This window comes from Dreissena polymorpha, chromosome 16 (genome assembly GCF_020536995.1).
Source record: "Dreissena polymorpha isolate Duluth1 chromosome 16, UMN_Dpol_1.0, whole genome shotgun sequence".
Taxonomy (NCBI): domain Eukaryota; kingdom Metazoa; phylum Mollusca; class Bivalvia; order Myida; family Dreissenidae; genus Dreissena; species Dreissena polymorpha.
The window spans coordinates 2,523,280-2,543,949 of NC_068370.1; the positions used below are offsets into that span (position 1 = coordinate 2,523,280).

At 37.0% G+C, this 20,670-nt stretch overlaps 1 protein-coding gene across 15 annotated transcripts in view; it reads left to right on the forward strand.

Moving 5' to 3' along the window:
- Positions 1-1,824: 1,824 nt before the first annotated feature.
- Positions 1,825-20,670, forward strand: part of LOC127861849 (uncharacterized) — a 72,258-nt gene continuing 53,412 nt past the window's right edge. For all 15 annotated transcript variants that reach the window (XR_008040324.1, XM_052400538.1, XM_052400546.1 and 12 more), the window contains exons 1-6: positions 1,825-4,274; positions 5,694-5,823; positions 12,591-12,684; positions 14,064-14,232; positions 14,723-14,860; positions 16,907-17,148. Coding sequence is in view for 14 of the 15 variants with exons in the window: in XM_052400538.1 (XP_052256498.1) it covers positions 1,982-4,274; positions 5,694-5,823; positions 12,591-12,684; positions 14,064-14,232; positions 14,723-14,860; positions 16,907-17,148 (3,066 nt within the window). In the remaining variant the exon portion in view is untranslated. The remainder of the gene's footprint in view (positions 4,275-5,693; positions 5,824-12,590; positions 12,685-14,063; positions 14,233-14,722; positions 14,861-16,906; positions 17,149-20,670) is intronic.

Below are 20,670 nucleotides of genomic sequence, written 5' to 3' on the forward strand. Positions count from 1 at the left end.
TCTTATGCGCAAGATGTCGACTTCCGGTTTTGTAGTTAACGCGCACTTTAAGAACTCCGCTCGGAGAGGTGCGTTTAGGCGTGGAACATTTCAGACCGGAAGAAGAATCTTTGTACTGGCTCCAACAATTCCATACGCTCATTATCTTGTCCTCGTTCACTGTCAGTCGACTTTCTTCTTCTGTGGAGTCCAGCGATGATGTAGACAGATATCCGGATGTGTCGCTTTCGTTTCGGCCGTAAGTGGCGAACGTTGACGAACTGGAAGAATACCGCATTCTTGACGGTTCTTTCATGCAGAAGTCGTTCCCATCAGTCTTTGTGGTTGATAGTTGTGAAGTATACATCTACAAACAAAAGTGTTTAACTAATTTAAATACACATCCGAGTAAAATACATCTTATTTTCATTTCAAAGTTATCGATATAATAATACTGAAATTAACAATACCGATATAACTTTTCTCTGTGTGTCTCGAGGCCGTAAAGATAAACATGTCAATAATCGTGTTTATAAGCTTACCTTTGTTTTATTTATTGTATGAGTTGTATTTGATTTCTTTGATAAAATGTCGGTGAAAGAAGCATATGTAATGAGTGCTGCAACTTGACAGAATGACGAATGAACTGAGTGTTCGGTTATTTATTCCAACGTTTCCGTTGACTTGAGTACCGGTATGTGTGAATTGTTGGCATTCAATTAAAGCGTCAATATCCGAGCGTGATTGCATGTTGTTAGCTACTCCGGTATCAATGACATGTTTAATTGACAATAGACTATTAAAGTGATTGGTGATTAGTTCGTATTACCGGTAAGTATTTAATTATATTCATACGTGTGAAAACGTAATTTTGCGTATTGTGTTTATATGTAGAAAACGTATTTCCGTTCTTGTTTAGTTTTCTGTCAAGTTCCACAACAGACAGTTAATTTAACCTATTTATATCCAATATTATAGTTTTATAACATGCTATTATGTGCAATATACGTCTTTTTTTAATCACCTTAATTTCAATAAAATTATAATAATCCTGTACGAAAAACCTGCCGTCAAACTGCATTAAGTCACCTATTTTAAGAACATTGTACGTGGGGCGGCTGATATGCGAGATAATATAATGTTTATCAGGCATCTTCAGTTACCGATACATTTGAATAAATGTAATGTATTTTATGGCGTGTCGACCTTATACTGATACGAACTTTTGTTTAACTATTCCTTTAATATACGTGTTACGTCATTTTTTCCCACGATGTCGCTGCATATATTTTCTAATGTACACGTACAGTGCCTACACACATGATAAAACCTTCATGTTGGTCGGAATGAATTCGCTATGCATCGGACACAGTAACATTACTTTAAATTAGCATGCAATGTAACGAACAAACGAAATAACCTATTTAGGTGAACCAATACTTTGTTTCCTCAATACAACAGTCTTAAATAATGTGTATTTATATTAGTATACAAGAGAAATACATTACTTTTATATATTGATCACTTCTCCTGAAATAAGGTCGTGTATTGCAAGTGAACAAATCTCTCTACCAACTGCAAGCTCACATGTGGTAAGCGTGTGGCTATGATATTAATTAGTAAAGACATCATTATGAATGAAAAATATTCAAATTATAACGAAAAATCAACTTCTCTGACAAAAAATTCGAAAGGACAACCCGACCCATCAGCTGGAGCTAACGGCACACCTTTGCCCGTTGTTGTGTGCTTGTGCTTCATTGCCTACTCCAATGGTTTTGTGTTCGCTGGGCTGAGGCCGATAACGACCTAAATATTCGTTGATACAAAGTTTGGCATGCGCGGGAGATGCTCATGCGGTAGACATTTGCAGACAGTCTTACACAAATGTAACGAAGAAAAGTGAAAATGTAAAAGAAGAAACAATTTTTCGAGTTTAAGTCCCAACATTCTCATTACTGTTTAAGTTTAGACCCAGGCGAGGTTCACATACGCTTTCAATATGTCGTTGGTAAAAGTTGGCGATAAAGCACCTGTTTTCGTGACTCACTTGGAATTTGTGGGGCCAGAATGCCACGCTTTTTGTCAGTTTGGTAACGTTGGAAACTTGGCCGATACCTTAGCAGAGAGGATCGCAGAAGTAGTGGAAAATGGCATGGCTGGTTCTGTCTCGAGACTCGATGTGGGTGTCATTTGTTTGGCCTTGTTCCATGAGGACAACAGCTGGTACAGGGGTCGAGTCGTCAGGGTATCGGGACAAAGCGTTGTTGTATTCTTTATTGACTATGGCAATACTGAAACAGTACCAATAAACAATGTCAGGGAAGCACCAGAGTATGTGTTGTCAATACCTGCTCTTTCAACAAACTGCATTGTAAGTGATTGTACACCGTTAAGTGGCGAGTCATGGAGTCCAGAAGAGAAGAAAAAATATGAATCACTTCTTATCAGTGGGGAATTCAATTGCGAAGTGATAGACAAGATTGGTCATGATGTTAACCATGAAATTTACAAAGTGAAACTATTCAATATAGATGATCCAAACACACCGTTGTTTGTGCGACCTGCATCAGGTGCTAGCCAATCATTGAAATACGCTAGTTTGAACAACAGTTCAGAAAACGAGGTCTTCATCTCCTTTGTGGAGTCTTCTCAAAAGTTTTATGTGCAACTGAAAAACCAGGAAGATGAGCTTCACTCACTAATGAATGATGTTGGAGCATGTTTTGCTGAAGACCTACCGTCGACAGGTGACATTGTGAACCCAGTCAATGGTCAAGTTTGTGCTGCTTGCTTCAGCGAAGACGGTGCTTTTTACCGTGGTATTGTAAGAGATATCAAGGGAGATTGGTGCAATGTGTTTTTCGTTGATTATGGAAACAGTGAGAAGAAATCGATTAAAGAACTGTTCACTCTTCCACAAGCACTGTGCAAACTTCCAGCACAAGCAGTGTTGTGTTCATATAAGGGCGGAAGCGGAAACATTGAAGATGATCTTCATGACCTGTCAGCAGCAGAAAAACCCTTGGTTCTTAGAGTTCTTTCAGGGAATCAAAATAGTGGCTATGTTGTGACAATGGATAAGATAGAAGAAAAACAGGGTCGAAAAGGAAATCAGAGCGCCAGTGCCGGAACTTCTATTGTACAGCCTAAGGCAGGAAATAAACTTTGGCAAAGCTACTCGTCTGTTGTGATGCTTGTTGATAGTATATATGATGTTTGTATCTCGCACATTGACCATCCAGGCCAGTTCTACGTGCAATTGCTGGGAAATGCAAAGACAATGGACACGATGATGCAAGCAATTGATGAAGTTGCACACAATTATGATAAATTGACCAACTTGTACACAGGTTATGCATGCCTAGCAAAATTTAGTGATGAAGGCTGGTATAGAGGCGAAGTTGTTGAAGTTGAAGGCAGTAACATAACTGTAGCCGCCATAGATTTTGGATTTTCCGAGAAACTTCCTACATCTCGACTTCGTAACACTGATCCAAATTTCAAAGTGCAGCCTGCTCAGGCAGTGCTCTGTTCTCTAGATATCAATAAGCAAAGTGCTTCAAACTGGGGCCCAGGTGAAACAAGTAGATTTAAAGCTATGTGCGAAAGAAATGGTCTTGTTGCAAAAGTACTATCAAAACAAGGATGTACTCATGTTTTAGATCTTTATGACAACAGTGAAAAAAGCATCAATACTGAGATAACCCAATCAAAACCTAGTCAGTCTGCTGTAAGCAGTGGCATTTCCAAGACAACTTTGAGCCAACCAACAGTTCAGCCAGTTGTTAATCCCAAGACGACTTTTAGCCAACCATCAGTTCAGCCAGTTGTAAAAGTGCCTTTGCCAGAAGTTTCTGTTGGAGCAAATTGTACACTCTGCTGCACTGCGGTGAAGCCACCATACATGTATGGGCAAGTTACACACACACCTGTCGAGAAAGTTGCCAATCTGCAAAAGGACCTGCACAATTACTTTTCAACAAACCCCGGTGATCCTCTAGCGAATGCAACTGTTGGCAGTTTTTGTTGTACCAAATATGTGGATGGCGGTTGGTATAGAGCTGTTATTACATCACTCAGCGGGGGAAAAGCGGTTGTTGGCTTTGTGGACTTTGGCGACAGTGTTGATAAGCAAGTACAGGAACTGAAAGCTTTACCTTTGAACCTGGCCTCATTGCCACAGCAGTGTTTGCTTTGCAGAATGGACAACGTTCCTGCAACAGTGCCAAGGGACAAACTTACAACTGTTCTTGTTAACAACAGAGTTGATATAAAACTCATTGGTCAGGAAGGTAAGTTGAGATGTCACTTATTTAACTTTTGCTTTGACTTTGTATTGCCTTTTTCAGGGGTTAACGTAAGAAATTGACACTCACTTGCCCAGGGGGGCAAATTACTCTGAGCATCTACTTGCCCTCATTAAAAGCTGGTTGCCCTATTTTGAAGTCAATTTTTTATTGTCATTTGATCTTTAAAGCATTGATTCACATGCATTATTATGCTAGATTTAATATCAGCTATATTCAATGTATCAAAAATAAAATCGTTTTAAAATATAAAGTTGTCACCAAAACAAAATCTGGACAGTTTTATTTCATTGAATAGTCACTATTTAATACAATACATATGAAGAGTTTATTACTATTAAAATTTTAAAACGGTATACTTGTCACTATATCTATAGCAGTTATGGCATAGATTAAAAGGGGGGAGGGCTTAAAATAGTACTGTTAAAATGATTATTCAGAGTTTGAAAATCATGTTGATGTCTTTGATGAAGAGTTTCTCACTGTTTTAAACTGTGAATATGTAACATACAAGTTATTCACAGTTTAAAATAGTGAGAAACTCTTCATATGCATTCTTAGCAAGTTTTAAACATGATTTTCAAACTGAACAATCATTTTCACAGTACTATTTTAAGCCCTCCCCCCTTTTAATCTATTGAGTATTTCAAGTTACTTTTATTAAAAATAGAAATGATCGGCTGGACGCTTCCGTCCGCCGTGTTGAAACGTCTACCGAGTAGAACTTGTTTTGAGCGTTTAGATTGGCTTATACTATGCAAGCGACCAATCAAATCTCGTTTTACTAGTACATGATCAAAAAATATATTGACCCAAAGAAAATAAATAGATACAAGGGGAGAAGTCAAAAAAATACCAATTATGCTAATACGAAACGGACTTGCCCGGCGGACTATCTACTTTGGAAAATCACTTGCCCGCGACGGTTTTAACCCGGCACGGGCAAGTGGGCGTCCGCTTAAAAAAAGCCCTGCCTTTTTATGTCTCTGTAGTAACTAGTATAGTATTGATATTATACTGGTTAGAGCAAATAATCCTTGAATTAACAGGTAAGAATCCTGTAATTGCCAAAAAAAAATAGCTTGAAACAAGTTATTCAAATATTTTTAAGCAGTAAACCATATTTTGGGCTGCATTTTGGTAACAATGTGTAATTTGTTATCCTACATTTACATATGAGCCTCACTCTAGGAAAACGGGACTTAATGTTTGTGGGTAAAGTGTCATCACAGATTAGCTTATGCAGGTTGTTTGAAAGAGACATCCTCTAAACAAAAATCCGTTTAAGTGGAAAATGTAGTTCCTGAGTGGCCTGTGCTATCTGCACTGGCTGACATGGGACGACACTATGCATTAAGCATAGTTATCTCAGAGTATTCACATTTCACATGTATTACAATATAGATGGTGTTTACCCGACCTACGGAGTGAAGGTACTGGACAGCAAGATTCTGGAGCTGCTGCAGGACAAGCCAGGTTTTAATGGAGCTCCCTCGCAAACCATGGGCAGACAACCTAGGTCCGACCGAGCCAGGTGAGTGAACGTAAGGGGTACATTTGTGATTGCGGTTATTGAGCAAACACCCTTACATTTATGTAGTTACAATGTTCAGTTTCACCATGCAAAACTGTTTTTATTTCTCATTTCTTGAGTTAGGTTGCAGGGCCCTTTGGATTGGACGATATGGGATTTTTATTTCAAATGAACATGATACAGTACAGCCAACGCAGCACAAACATAATCCGCGGCTACGCCACTGCCAGATTATTCGTACGCGGCGGCCGAATCGTGTGTTCACGCGGCATATCGCCGTGGCACTCGGCATCGATCCGCGCAACGACGCCGAGTCTGTATTAACCTCGCGTACTTTTGCGGAGTAAATCTGCCAAATACGTATGCCGCGGATCGAGTGAAAAGATATCCACCTTCATGTACATACATGCAGGGATTTCAATAGATTTTAAAAACCATGAGTCAATGACCCCTGGACTGAAATTTTGAGGAGTCAAATTGAAAAATGCTGGGGTGAATTTTGAAGCGCGTTAATTGTGTTTTTGTCTGTATTATTCAATTTTTTAGATAAAAATATGCTCTAAGAGTAACATAATATCTTAAAAAGTTATATTGCTTTATTAAAAAAACAATACCATGATAAAAAACACAACATATTTTAATGAATTGGTACATTAAAATCTACTTCCTTTTAAAACATTTAAGTCTTTTAACACATTGTAGTAATTTAAGATATGTACCGGTAGCACCTTTTCATCACATATTTATCGTCATTATATTATCATCATCCCTATGATAGCTTTTCTAACAAAACACAATCAAAATGCATGGAACATCTAGTATTTCTATTACTGTTTATCCGAATACTACACATGCCCAAAATATGTTAGTATAAAAAATGTTAACTGTGATTCGTGATTCCAGTTTATATAAGATGGGTGTTAGTCGTAATTATCGGTGGATTAACAAACTGACAAAACTCGCTGGACTTAAAAGAGGATCTACATAATTAATAGACCTTTGATCAATTTTGTTTTTTCTTTCGTTACTTTTGCAGACTTACTTTAACCGTGCCGTATGCAAGTCTGCAAAAAAAAAAACTGCAATTATCGGATGGTCAATCAATTATCACGTAAATGCCCGGGGTATTCCCTCGATTATAGACCGAGTTTCAAATACTAAAACATTAATTTCAATTAGGAGCACAGTGGGATTTATTACCATGGAACTCGAGATGTTAACTGACTGATACACGGGTCAAATTTTCAATGTGTCAAAATGACGCACGGCAGAAAAAAGGGTTGCGTCAAAAACGAGTCATTTTTAATTTGCTTGCGTCAAAACGCAGGATTCTGCGTCTATTGAAATCCCTGGTACATGTATGTGTAGCGTAGAATTAATTCCGCGCAACTGTTAATGTTTTGTTCGATTATCATTATTAAATTTGTAATCGAAACACACTTCTGAATTTTTATGCTAACGCGACCTTTGGCAAATTCTAGCGTCAAATAAACAGTGCTTAAATATCCTTTTTCTTCATAAAAAGCGCGCGGAAATTATGCAGACATGTAGAACGTTGTTTGGAAAGTTTGGGTGTATTTTGTGTTGTATAAATACATGAACATCGCGTCAGGCGTAAATCGCGTGTTCAGTTGGAAAAAAACGCCCCGATTAGACGTTATTTCATCATCTCTATAAATAGTAACAAATGCCAAAATGTATTTGATACTTAAAGAAATATCGAGAATGTTTGTGTATCATAAATATTTACCAGCATTTGCTTTAAAACTGGAATATACGGGATTATCAGGTAATTAGTAGTGATATTAACTGTATAATATGAACAAAATAAAACGTGTTTATATACGCATATTCAAACAATAGTTATAATAAGCTGATAATTAACAAAACAACAAATACGTCGTCACCGTCTTGATTATTGACAATTAATTTATAAATCCACCATATGCTGGAGCCTTGACAACTTGTATGTGCGAAAACATAATTACGTGACCTTGTTAATGTGTGAAAAACATACACTACGGGCGGAGAACAAACTTAATTGGCCAGAAACATTAACTATGCTTACATGTATATGCTAATACAATCCGCGCACAATAAATTTATTATGATTTTAATTATTATTGTTATTGTTCTTTCAAAATTTGTTAACTACATGTAACTAATAATTTTAAAAAGATTTTTTATTTCATGATGCGCATCGACTCTGCATCATGTCGCGGATCGCGGCATGCCTCGCAGACAGATGCGAAGTTTCGCGGCGAAATGCGACTTGCCGCCGCATACTGACGCGGCATCAACGACTGACGCGGCATCGACTCGTTTCGCCTTGCCACCGCGAAATACGTTTGTTCAGCTTTGGCTGTACTGTACCTGTTTATTTTTCATTTGTATGGAACATAATTCAAATGCTCTGCTACAAAGGCTTAAGAAGATATGATTAAACTTAGGTACATTAAAACTTTGGGTCAATGGACAAAAACTAAATTCATTTTTCATCCAAATTATTCCTTTTTTATAAAGATAAACACGAAAATATTAGAAGTTAGAGCAGAAGAATCGTTCAGTAATTAATTGCCAAATTGGCTCTTTAAAAAATCACTGCGTTATTAAAATAAGCCTGCCAGCTTGTAGTAACTTTAACAACTGATTCTTCCTTAAAAACATGCCAAATCTGACAGCGATTTTGATTCCCCATTTTGGAAAAGTACGTATACCGTACCAGTTAGGGAAATATTAGTGCAAAAAATCTTGATATTGGGAAAATAACGTTGTGACATATTAAGATTGGATCTTCTTAATTGCTTTGTATCAGTTGTACAAAATTTTTAAATACATTCTTTTTAGCTTGAAATGTTCAGTTTCAGTGTTCATTTTATTTGTTCACTAGCAGACAATGCACTTTAAGTACAAACTTGACCCAGTTTTCTGTCATTTTGGGACTTTTTCAGAAGGCAATTGGGAATTTTGTAGTTTTTCCTCAGTTTGGAAAGTAGCTTTTTCAGGTTTTTCATCAAGACTTGCCGAGTCAAATAATAGCAGTCTTGGACGTAACCCAATCGACCGTCGAGTGATTTTTGCGTCGATCAAGTGCAAATTCCAAGCCGTTAGCCCGATCGGTCGAGTGCATTTTTTCGTGTCCGAACTCAGTAACATGTCCGAAATAGATTCATATAGAAGCTTATTCAAAACTGCATTTGTTATTTCCCTTGAGCAATCATTGATTAGACGCTTTTTGAACATTGTTGTAAGTCAATCTCCCGAGATGCTATAACTATTATTATTACTGGGTGGAGAACTTGTGGCGATAGATATGTTTTAATGTCTTTTCTGCGATATTTTGAGGGCGCAACGCACAAACATCAACTGTCCAATGGCAATGAAGGTTGCAACAAAAATTATGAACAGTCAGTGAAACAAAAATGCCAACCGGTACGGAAAAATAATCGGTCATGGCTTCGTTTTGTATTGGGGACTTTGATTCTGAGCCAGCGTTTCTGAATGGCTGGTACATGTAAGTGCATTTCATAGGTAATGTAAAAAACGACATGCCATTGAATATCATGCTCTAACTTACAAGTATAGTTTTTTATGTCCCCCACTATAGTAGTGGGGGACATATTGTTTTTGCCCTGTCTGTCTGTTGGTCTGTTGGTCTGTTTGCGCCAACTTTAACATTTTGCAATAACTTTTGCTATATTGAAGATAGCAACTTGATATTTGGCATGCATATGTATCTCATGAAGCGGCACATTTTGAGTGGTGAAAGGTCAAGGTCAAGGTCATCCTTCAAGGTCAGAGGTCAAATATATGTGGCCAAAATCGCTCATTTTATGAATACTTTTGCAATATTGAAGATAGCAACTTGATATTTGGCATGCATGTGTATCTCATGGAGCTGCACATTTTGAGTGGTGAAAGATCAAGGTCAAGGTCATCCTTCAAGGTCAGAGGTCAAATATATGTGGCTCAAATCGCTTATTTTATAAATACTTTTGCAATATTGAAGATAGCAACTTGATATTTGGCATGCATGTGCATCTCATGGAGCTGCACATTTTGAGTGGTGAAAGGTCAAGGTCATCCTTCAAGGTCAGAGGTCATATATATGTGGCCCAAATCGCTTATTTTATGAATTCTTTTGCAATATTGAAGATAGCAACTTGATATTTGGCATGCATGTGTATCTCATGAAGCTGCACATTTTGAGTGGTGAAAGGTCAAGGTCATCCTTCACAAGGTCAAGGTCATCCTTCAAGGTCAAACATCATATAGGGGGACATTGTGTTTCACAAACGCATCTTGTAACAGATTAAATTAATCTGTCAAAAAACGAACCCTGACATTAAATTGAAATGTGTTATCATACTGCATTTTAGATGCTGGTACAATTGGCGACAAAACAGATGTGGCTTAGGCAATAAAACTACTGCTACAAATGTGGTTTTAGATTAAGAAGACTCAGAAGTTAGGGCAGAAATGTTACCTTCTTGTTCTACTTCTTTTGCTCAGTCTAGTTTGACATTGCATTTACTTTTTCCAGATATTTGAAAATTCATTTCATGTTATTACATTGTTTTTGTTTTCAGGCGGCCTTAAAGAGCATACCTGAAATGTCAGACCTGGATGTCACGGTGACTCAGACAATGATCATGATAGAATGGAGATGTCTGGAGACCTTGTGTTAAATTTTTTGTCAGACATTAACAGTGAATAAAACAGAATCAAGTGTTTATTTGTTTAATCTTTATTGTTTTAGCTTGTTCAATACAAACATAGTTACAAATGTAAGAGAATAATAACTTTTACTTCGGGCTAGTTGAAATTGATTCGGGCTAGTGACATTCCCAAGCTGGTAGCCCGGCTGGGCTATTGCCTAAAAAAAATAATGCCAAGACTGTAATATTGATTTATTTATTTGTACAAATTGATAATATAGTTACTGTACTGTCAGCGATTTATTTTGTCCTATTGGGAAAAGTACCCGTACCGGTCAGAGCTACAGATAAGGTACGTATTTGCGTAAATACCCAATGTAAAATTGCCGATTACGCAAAGAAAAATAAAACCATGCGTACCGAAACCCTATTGAATTTGCCTATTACGCATATCGTAGTTTTCGTCTGCGTAAGCAGTATATCTGCCCCCGAAATACCCGGATTCTTTCTGCTTCGTCCAAGTGCTGTCAGTATAACCTTCAGCAAAATAATATGTACGGAAGAAAGCTTCTATGTAACTATATGTTATTGTTGTGAAAATGTCGAAACCGCGAGGCCATAAAAAGGGAAACATCGTATCACAGGCACAAAAAAAATCAATTGTAAGTTATTTAACCACGAGCAACACAAAATCAGAAGCGGAAAATATAGTGAAACTAATTCTTGACGAAATTGTGTCGGAGGCAAGCGCTGACAGTGCTTGCATTGTTAGAAAACTCACTAACTGGTGGAAAAAATACCCAATTTTAATACAAACATACAATTGTCAATTTAAGTAGTGGGTACCGACTTTTTGTTGTATCCAATGGAAAATGAAAATACCCAATTGAACTCAAAAGTAGTGGGTATTTACCCAATTACTCAGAAAAACTATCTGGAGCTCTGGTACCCGTCCATTTGGGAAAAGTTGAGTTGTGAAATCCTCAAATTTGGGAAATATTGAGTTGTGAAAACCTATAAATTGGGAAAAATGCGTCAGGAAATCTTCAAATTGGGATATTATTGTATTTGATTTTTTGCTAACAAATACCTTAAAATTGAGAATAACTGATGTCAAGTTGTTAATATTATATTTACTAAGGTTCTAGCCATAGAGCTGCATAAGTAAATTAATTAAAGATCATTAAAAAAATCAATAAACCTTCATTTGGGAAATATGTAATTTTTCCCAGATTGGGAAAGTGCCGTTTTTACAAAGAAGGAAAAAAATCGCTGACTGTATACATATTTTATTTTAATAAAATATTTATTTATGGTGTGATATTTCCATACATCAGTATGTTCTGGCTTTTTCCTGGCAATTTTGAGGAAACATGAAATTTTGAGAACTGGTCATGTATTTTTATGCCCCCAAAGGAGGGCATATAGTAATCAAACTGTCCGTCTTTCCGTCACACTTTGCGTTTAGGTTTCGAAAAATGCTCATAACTTCTATGTCGCTTCAGATAGCAACTTGATATTTGGCATGCATGTGTATCTCATGGAGCTGCACATTTTGAGTGGTGAAAGGTAAAGGTCATCTTTCAAGGTCAAAAAACAAATCCAAGGGAAGTAATAACCTTTAAAGTGAGATAATAATCTGTACCTGCCAAATGATAAAAAAATTGTGTAAATCAAAGTGGGGCAGTAGGGAGCATTGTGGTATTGACAAACACATCTCTTGTTTAATTTTTGTGTGTGCGAAAAGCCCTTTTATTTGGGAAAAACTAAATGTAATGTTACTCTTTATAATAATTCAAACTAGAAGAAGTTCAAGAACAACTTAATATTATAAATTAAAGTTATATACTTTGTTACATGTTATTGAAATAAAATTGAGATATAATAATCATTATCAATAGACACTTCTTTCAATTTTTTTTTTGAAATTCGGATTTTTTCTTTAACTTTTGCTTGAGTAATGGGCCCGTTTGACAGACCAGTAAGTATGCAAGGGAAAGGCCTGATGTTTGAACTATCTTTCAATCTTGGGACAATGTGTGCTCACTGCTCAACTGTCATTTACTTTCCAAGAAATATGAAGCAAACAAAAAGCAATCTGATTTTCAGCTCTCCTGCCAGTCCATTCATATCTCAAAAAGTGCCCTCAGGATCTACACAGGAAGTGATGGTCACATATGTAAAGGACCCGCATTCTTTCTATGTAAGTTACTACTTAAAAACTTGTTTCCAATTTCCAATATTTATGCCTTATTCTACAAATTTAGCCCATATTGACGTTAGTGTCTGATTGGTTGACAATAGTTTTTAGCTCTACTGGCCATAGGCCAGAAGAGCTTATGGGATGGCATGGTGTCTGTCTGTGTGTGTGTGTGCGTTAGACTTTCTCTTGTTTATCCGATGAAGTCCACATTTTTCATCTGATCCTTTTCAAACTTGTTCAGTGTGTTGATATTAATGAGGACTCGAACCCTATTGAAAATGGGTTACATCAGAGTAAAAAGTCCAGAATTATCTCCCCTTGAATTTGAGAAAATTGTGAAATAAGGCTTGTTTACGCAATTAAGTCCACAGTTTTCATCCAATCATTTCCCGACTTGCACAGTGACTTTATCTGAATGATGAGTCAAAATTGAAAATGAGCAATATCGGAGTTACAAGTCCGGAATTATCTCCCCTTGAATTTGAGAAAAAAAATGAAAATCTTTAATATTTTGCCATAACTTTTGCAATATTGAAGATAGCAACTTCATATTTGGCATGTATGTGTATCTCATGGAGCTGCACATTTTGAGTGGTGAAAGGTCAAGGTCATCCTTCAAGCTCAAAGGTCAAAAACAAAAACAAAAAAAACCAGCGCAGAAGGGGACATAGCGTTTCCGACAAACACATTTCTTGTTTGTTTACATATAAAGTTCTATCCTTTTGAAACTTCAACGGATGTTTTATATCATCAAGGGCCAGAACCCCATTGAGAGTGAAGAAAATTTATCTAAATTATTGTTGAAAAGGAGCCATTTGAAGTTTAAATTTTATGTTTCTTCTTGTTTATGCGATGAATTTCCCATTTTAGGTCTGTTTGTTTAAAACTTACTCAGATTGTTCATACTATCAAGGGCTTGAGCCCTATTAATTCCAGCCAGTAGAGCAATTCAGGCCCTCATGGGCCTCTTGTCTTGTTACCACTACCAGGCTCTCAATTGAAAGTAATCAGAAGCAATGATCACCAGTTCTAATTACTTTAATATGAGCCTTGCTCTGGAAAAACGGGGCTTAATGCATGTGCAAAGTGTCATCCCAGGTAAGCCTGTGCAGTCTGCACAGGCTTATCAGGGACCACCCTTTCCGCTCTTGTGGTAGTTTTTTCTTAAAAGGATGTATCTTTATAGCCATTATCCAGTTTTAGCAGAAAGTGTGATCCCTGATTAGCCTGTGTAGACTGCACAGGCTAATCATGGGACGACACTAGGCCCATGAATTAATGGTTTTCTCAAAGTGATGGGCATATTGACGGGCGCGAAAGAAGTTTTATTGTATACTAGCACCAACCTTGAGTAAACGAAGATGTCATGGTTACTGCAGGTAGTCCTTGAGAACCAGTCAAGCCAGCTTGATGACCTGATGGACCGGCTCCATGCCTATTACAACAAGCTGCCCCCCACCGCGGAGATGCTGCAGAACGCCAAACTGGGCGACCCTTGTATCGCCCAGTTCACAGAAGATAAGGGCTGGTACAGAGCTCTTGTCACAGGTGTGTTTGTTGTGAACAAAAGAAAAGAGCTCGTTTATAGATTGTCAACAAACATCTGCCATATTTTCTACTGGAACATATGACAATTAGGCTTTTAACAACAATGTAGGAATAAGAACTGTAGCCATGAAACTGGGAATTAAGCATAATTAATTGCAGAATTATTATTGATTAAACCTTAATAGAAAAGGAAATCCTGAAAAAATCCTGATCCTTCAATGCGAATGATCATTCAGAAAATTTGCTCAGTGTGTTTTTGTCTTTAACATGAAGTATCATGGCAAAACTTCATAGATTTGAAACTGGCATTGTTGTGAAACCGGTTCGGAAGAAAATTATATTAAGGCAGAAAGTGTTGGCCTTGATTAGCCAGTGCAGACTTCACAGGCTAGTCTGGATACACACTTTATGCACATGAATTGCATCCAGTTTTCCCACAACAAGGCATGGTTATATCTCACATAGTGTATTCTCTACTTACCACTGTCAGGCCTGAAGGCTACTGGTCAGGCGGAGGTGTTCTTCGTTGACTATGGCAACAATGAGTACACGCAGCAGGAAGAGCTCAAGACCATCAAGCCAGACTACCTGAAACTGCCTGCACAAGCCATACACTGCAGTCTAGCAGGTAAGTCTTTTGCTTTTAACTCTCTACCACTCTGATACGCATTTTTACAGGCCTATATTCCTTTAAACAATCACAATTAATTTAAATACAAGGCCTTTCAATTCTTTATTTGTTAAACCTAAGGTACTGATGAGCAGAAAACAGCAAAAAGCCTGAACAGACTGTGAGTTACGCTCAGGCTGTAAGAGTTTGATGTCGGTTGCATATGGCCATTTTCACTTTGCTTCTGTGCAGAAAAGGGTTAATAAATTAAATGGGTGCAGGGATAAATACTGTGCTAAAGTATTGATTTGGGCTGACCACCCATTTTCTTTCATTACTGCATGTACAAAGGACACAAAAGTTTCCTAATAAAATTAAGGGGCACACCTCAAAATATAGGGGCCTTGGCTTTTTGTCCCCTGTAAATTTCCATCACTGTGCGTATGCAGACGCAGACAGTTTTTCATTCTGCTTAAGAAAAAGGAAAGGTGCTGTAAACCCATACAAATCTCATCTAAACAAGGTTTAGTCTCTGTCCTTATTTTAGGTCTTTGGTCCCAGATGACACTATACTGAAACAAGTTTACACAACCCTAAAACAGTCAGAGCTCAACTGGCCTTCTTGTTTCTGTCACTGGTACCCTGTATGCAAAGATGCATCATTGTTGAAGTTCAATCTTAATTCTTTAATGCAGGGCTTTGTTGCTTGATTTTGGGAATGGACCTGGCCTTTCATTTTGGGGAAGATATTATCAACAAAACTGAAAAAGGTTAAAGAAATTTCTTAAAGTAAGCTTGAAATTCGGGAAAATTTGCATAATTTTAAAGAAATTCTATTTTGGGAGAGGGTCTTCGGGGAAGGCATAAATAGGGCCCTTGCTAAAGAAGGAAAAGAAAGCCCTGTCATGTGTAGAGCAGGCTTGGCGAAATTGCCGGTCCGCCGGTCCTGACCGGCAGATTTCAATTTGGTCCGGCAGGTTTAACAAGAATGTCGGTCCTGGTGACCGGCAAAATGTGAAATGATTGCAAACAAATCTTTTTTTTTTCAAGTTGAAAATTCGAAGAGCAAATCGCTTGCTACATCATGAAAATGAAATCGCTCGTTGTTTTGATGTTTGCTGTAGGTTTGTTACGTACAATTAGCAAATCCAACTTGTTACACAACACCTACTTTAAACTCGTTTGCAAAATCGCCAACTGCGTTCTAACAAAAAAGATCTTGATAGCTTTTACATATTTTTCGAGTAGGATAAGGACAATAAAATATGGTATCGTGATCAACACAACCATATGCATACGCCATTTTTCATAAGTGTAAAGAGTACAGTGCATTATGGGGCAGAGCTTTCATTGGACGAGCGAGTTTAAATTTAGATTGAATGCAATACAATACATGTACAAAGAAATGTTTTTATTGCATCATATGCAGTGCCATGTAAAAAAACGTGCTTCCCGGGGACTTTCTGATACTGGTCAAAAATGAAAATGAATCTCTGTTAACAATTACACTGCGTAAGCATGTAAATAAATCGTCTTTTTTATTTAATTAATTACTAGTAAACGTTCTGAAAAATGAAATGCCTTAATCATTAAATGTCAGGTAACGTGTTTTGTACTGTGCGCAGTATATTTTAACAGCCGCTCCAAACTGCAATCATATTAAAGTAAGAATGTTTAAATCGTTTCGAATAACTTTAATTTGATAATTATTCGGCTTGCACATACGTTATTGAAATTATCGCACCGAACCGTTCTAATAGGGAATACATGTAATAAAAACTGACACGCGAATTTTTCACAACATGATTGACATTACACAACCGATTAACACCAATTAGCTGCCAGTGTAACCTCTAAGCGATTAAAATCAATTTAACGGCCGGTTGAATAAAGAGATCAAGATGTGATCGCTGCCATTTTTGAATTTTCTAGTTAAGTTGTTGTTGCTTTACGGTCCGGCTAAATTTTCTCCGGACCGGCACATTTTCTGAAATGCCTGTCCGGATGACCGGCAGATTTTTTCTAATTTCGCCATGCCTGGTAGAGAACTTTGATCCCTTTCAGGTGTGGCCTCCAGTAAAGGTTTCTGGAGTCCAGAGCACACCGTCCAGTTCACAGATATGGTGGAGGAGCAGTCGTTTGTGGCCACATTCAAGAATGAGCTGGACCAGTCTTTGTACGAAGTAGACCTCGCTGACACAAAGGGCTCAAACATAGCACAGAAATTTGGTGCCATGACAAACACCTTGGCTGCAACCAGAACTGTTACTGCCCCTAAAACATTTGGTGGTAACATGTCAGTAACTGTAAGTAGGTTTTAAGATGTTTGATTATACCTCGCTAAAGGCGGAGGGATATAGTATTGGCATTGTCTGTCCATCTGTCCATCCTTTTGTCACATACTTTTCAGGGCTTTATCTCGGAAAATATATAAGATATATATCAATTAAGAGAAGTGCCACACACAAAAACCATTATCTTTCACTTTCTTAAATGAATAATTATTTGTTTTTGTATGATGACATTGTTCAGGGCTATATCTTTGATAAGATTTCGACATGGAATTTCATTGGTGTATAGATATGATTGAGAAGTGCCATGCACAATTGCCATAACCCTGTAGTTTCTTAAATAATATTTTATGCCATCTAACTTAAGTGAGCAACTGTAACTCTTTCAAAAAAATACTTTTTTAAAGATAGTTAAAATGCATCTATTTTTTTTATGCCCCTGGTAAGGAGGCATATAGCAGTTGAACTGTCCATCTGTCTGTCAGTCTGTGCGTCTGTCCGAAAACTTTAACATTGGCCATGACTTTTGCAATATTGAAGATAGCAACTTGATATTTGACATGGATGGGCATCTCATGGAGGTGCACATTTTGAGTGGTGAAAGGTCAAGGTCATCCTTCAAGGTCAAAGGTCAAATAATATGGCTTCAAAGCGGCGCAGTAGGGAGCATTGTGTTTCTGACAAACACATCTCTTGTTTTCATTATCCTAGTCTACTTATCAAAATATCAAGTTGCATTTAAAATTAGTGAATGTAAATCATGTTCAAACAATTGTGAAAATGTTGTGGCATTTTGCTTAAAAGTTGAAAGCAAGAAATCTATGATGACATTACACAGACCTGTACGGAAATAAAAGGACTGACAATGTTTTGTCTGAGATAAAATCCTATTGAGATATTTGTTAAGGTTTAGTTTCTGTATGACAACATGTACCTTTACAGGCTTCCTGAAAAGTCCCAAAAATTGCGTGTCAACCGAACAGGCTGATGGAAAAGTTAGCCTGTCCGGTCAAAACTTTACCTGACTGAACAACATGAGTTTATAACTGAAGAATTAAGTAAAGTTTAAATCCTATTTATTGCAATGTGCGGCATGTGTATAAGTACACTTCATAAAGTAAAACAAAAACACTTGCGTGTTCTAGTGATTACAGTGTATGACGGACAACAGCTTTAAATTCTAGTCAGACTCAAAACAAAATAACATAACACGATTGGTGCTGCCTTCTTCATCCTCAAAGTCAAGATCATCATCGGAATCACAATCAGAGTCTTCGTCACACAGATTTGCAATGTCATTGTCCATGGTAAAATGAGGCTGTTGCATGGTTGCATTCTCAGGCAAAGACTTGACAATACTTGGTTCTGATTCACTATCTGATTCGATGACCACAGAAGCTGATGATGTGGATGGGAGAACTTTAGCGACAACATTTTTTTCATGTGAATTTTTTTTTACAACCTTTGTAATTGGATAGATATATCAGACAAATGAAATTGACATTTTCGAAAAAACAACAAAGGCAGAGCACTCTCTCTTAAGAACTAGTGACGCTTTTGTGTTTTTATTGACAGAAAGGCTCTAAATTCATGAAAGAGTGATACTAATAGGGTGTTGTCTTTCTTTTCGCAAGTATAAGACTTTTCGGTATTTAATCTTTTTTTTTTTGGCCTGTCACAAGGACGGCGATATTAGAAACTTCGCCTGACCAGTAGAAGTGCAAAACATGATTTTGGTGTATATTGCGATATTCTTTTCATGTGCCCTTGAACTTGGGCAATAATTACACCAGTGTTCGACACTAACGGGAGTCCAAGACTCCTAGAAATGGGACTCGGACTCCTTGTTTTTGTGTCAAGGCAGTCTGTCGGACTCCATGAAAATCATCTTTCAATTATAAAAATATCAATTGATTTACTTTTTCGTTTCTCAAGATCGGAATGTCCAAACTTTTGCACATCCGAAAACATATGTCACTCATAACTTTGCTTGAACACATCGACACAAAAAAAACATTCCGAATTATTTATTTTGTTTCCCTGTCGCAGTCCTTGCGTGTAGTAAAAAGGGAACTCTAAAACTTTAAATCTACTCGATCCTGGCCGTTTTTTTCTCTGCCTAAATTAAACTAGATTTCGCCGAACAGTCTCTTATCACTATAAAAATCATCATAATACCCGAAATTGTTTACACAATGCACGTTTCATGGACCCAAGTAACTGAAGATAGAAAATGCGTTAATAACCACATGTCACTATCAATCAATTAGTTCAGAGGTTTATTGCAGTTCGTTGACTTTGTTATACCGACCACACTTATCTATCCCTACGGTGTATCCCTCCACAATAAAATCGATGCCAGTTCCTTAAGAGACTGATGATGGCAACTGGGTGTAATCCTCCTGGTAATCGTGCATATCATGCATAATACTAAAAAAACATTTTTCAACATAAAGCGTTTTAACAAATTATCATTGAAATCATTACACAACTATGAATGTTTTGTTGAATTATCCAATGAGCATAATACAAAATGTATTCTGAAACACATCCCCCCCCACCCCCCCCCAAAAATTATGCTGCATGTACAACGCCACGTCATCCGCATGGAAAGCGAGGACGTATTGATTTTTGTATGTGTTCACACCTTGTTATAAGCGCAGAAAACATTACGATCTTTTAATTTTGGTTAAAAATTTAATAGTTAGTTTTAATAAAATCATATGGTGAATATTTGTTAAATAAACATTTCATCTAAATTAATTTCAAATCAAACACGCTGTATCTTTATCGTTACGGTCTTTAAGATAAGTAGAAATCTAATTATTGAAACAGTTATTTTTATACATATTAAACAGAAAGTCCAGACGAAACTGGCATTAGTGTTTGGCGTTTTGAAAACACACTTAGACTGCCTGTAGACCTTGATGTGTTGACAAAAGTGATTACAATGTGGGAATGCAACTCTGCCGATGTGGTCAGTAACGACTTGTTATAGTTTGTTCTGAATCGCATTATTGTTTAAATTAATAATTTCTTAGAAATATTATTGAGCAAAAATATATAAAGCAATGAAACATATAGGATTGTTACACCTGTAAGATTACTCCAGTCATTCTAGCCTTAAAATGGCCAAAGGTAGAAAAAATTGCAAAAGAATTGATTTGCTTATTTTTAAGTGTTTAAATATATGGGGAATCTCATGAAAAGGTTTAAAATTATTTATTTTTGGCGGAAAGTGCTCAAATTTGTAACAAAACAACATGCCTTGAACTTCAGCTGAAACCAGTGGACATTTACCAAAAAATGCATATATGAAATGCATCTGGTCATTAAGCATAAGTTTTCATTGTTTTTGAAGCATATACGACATACAAATATGTCAAGATGCTGGTGATGGTCTTTAAGTCGACTTCTCTTTTTATTTTGATCATATTTATTGTATGTCTAGGGTCAATTTACCCCACCCACTTCTTTTCAACAGTGTCCATTAATTGTATTCTCAAGATCATTCACCTAAGATCATTTAGTGCAACC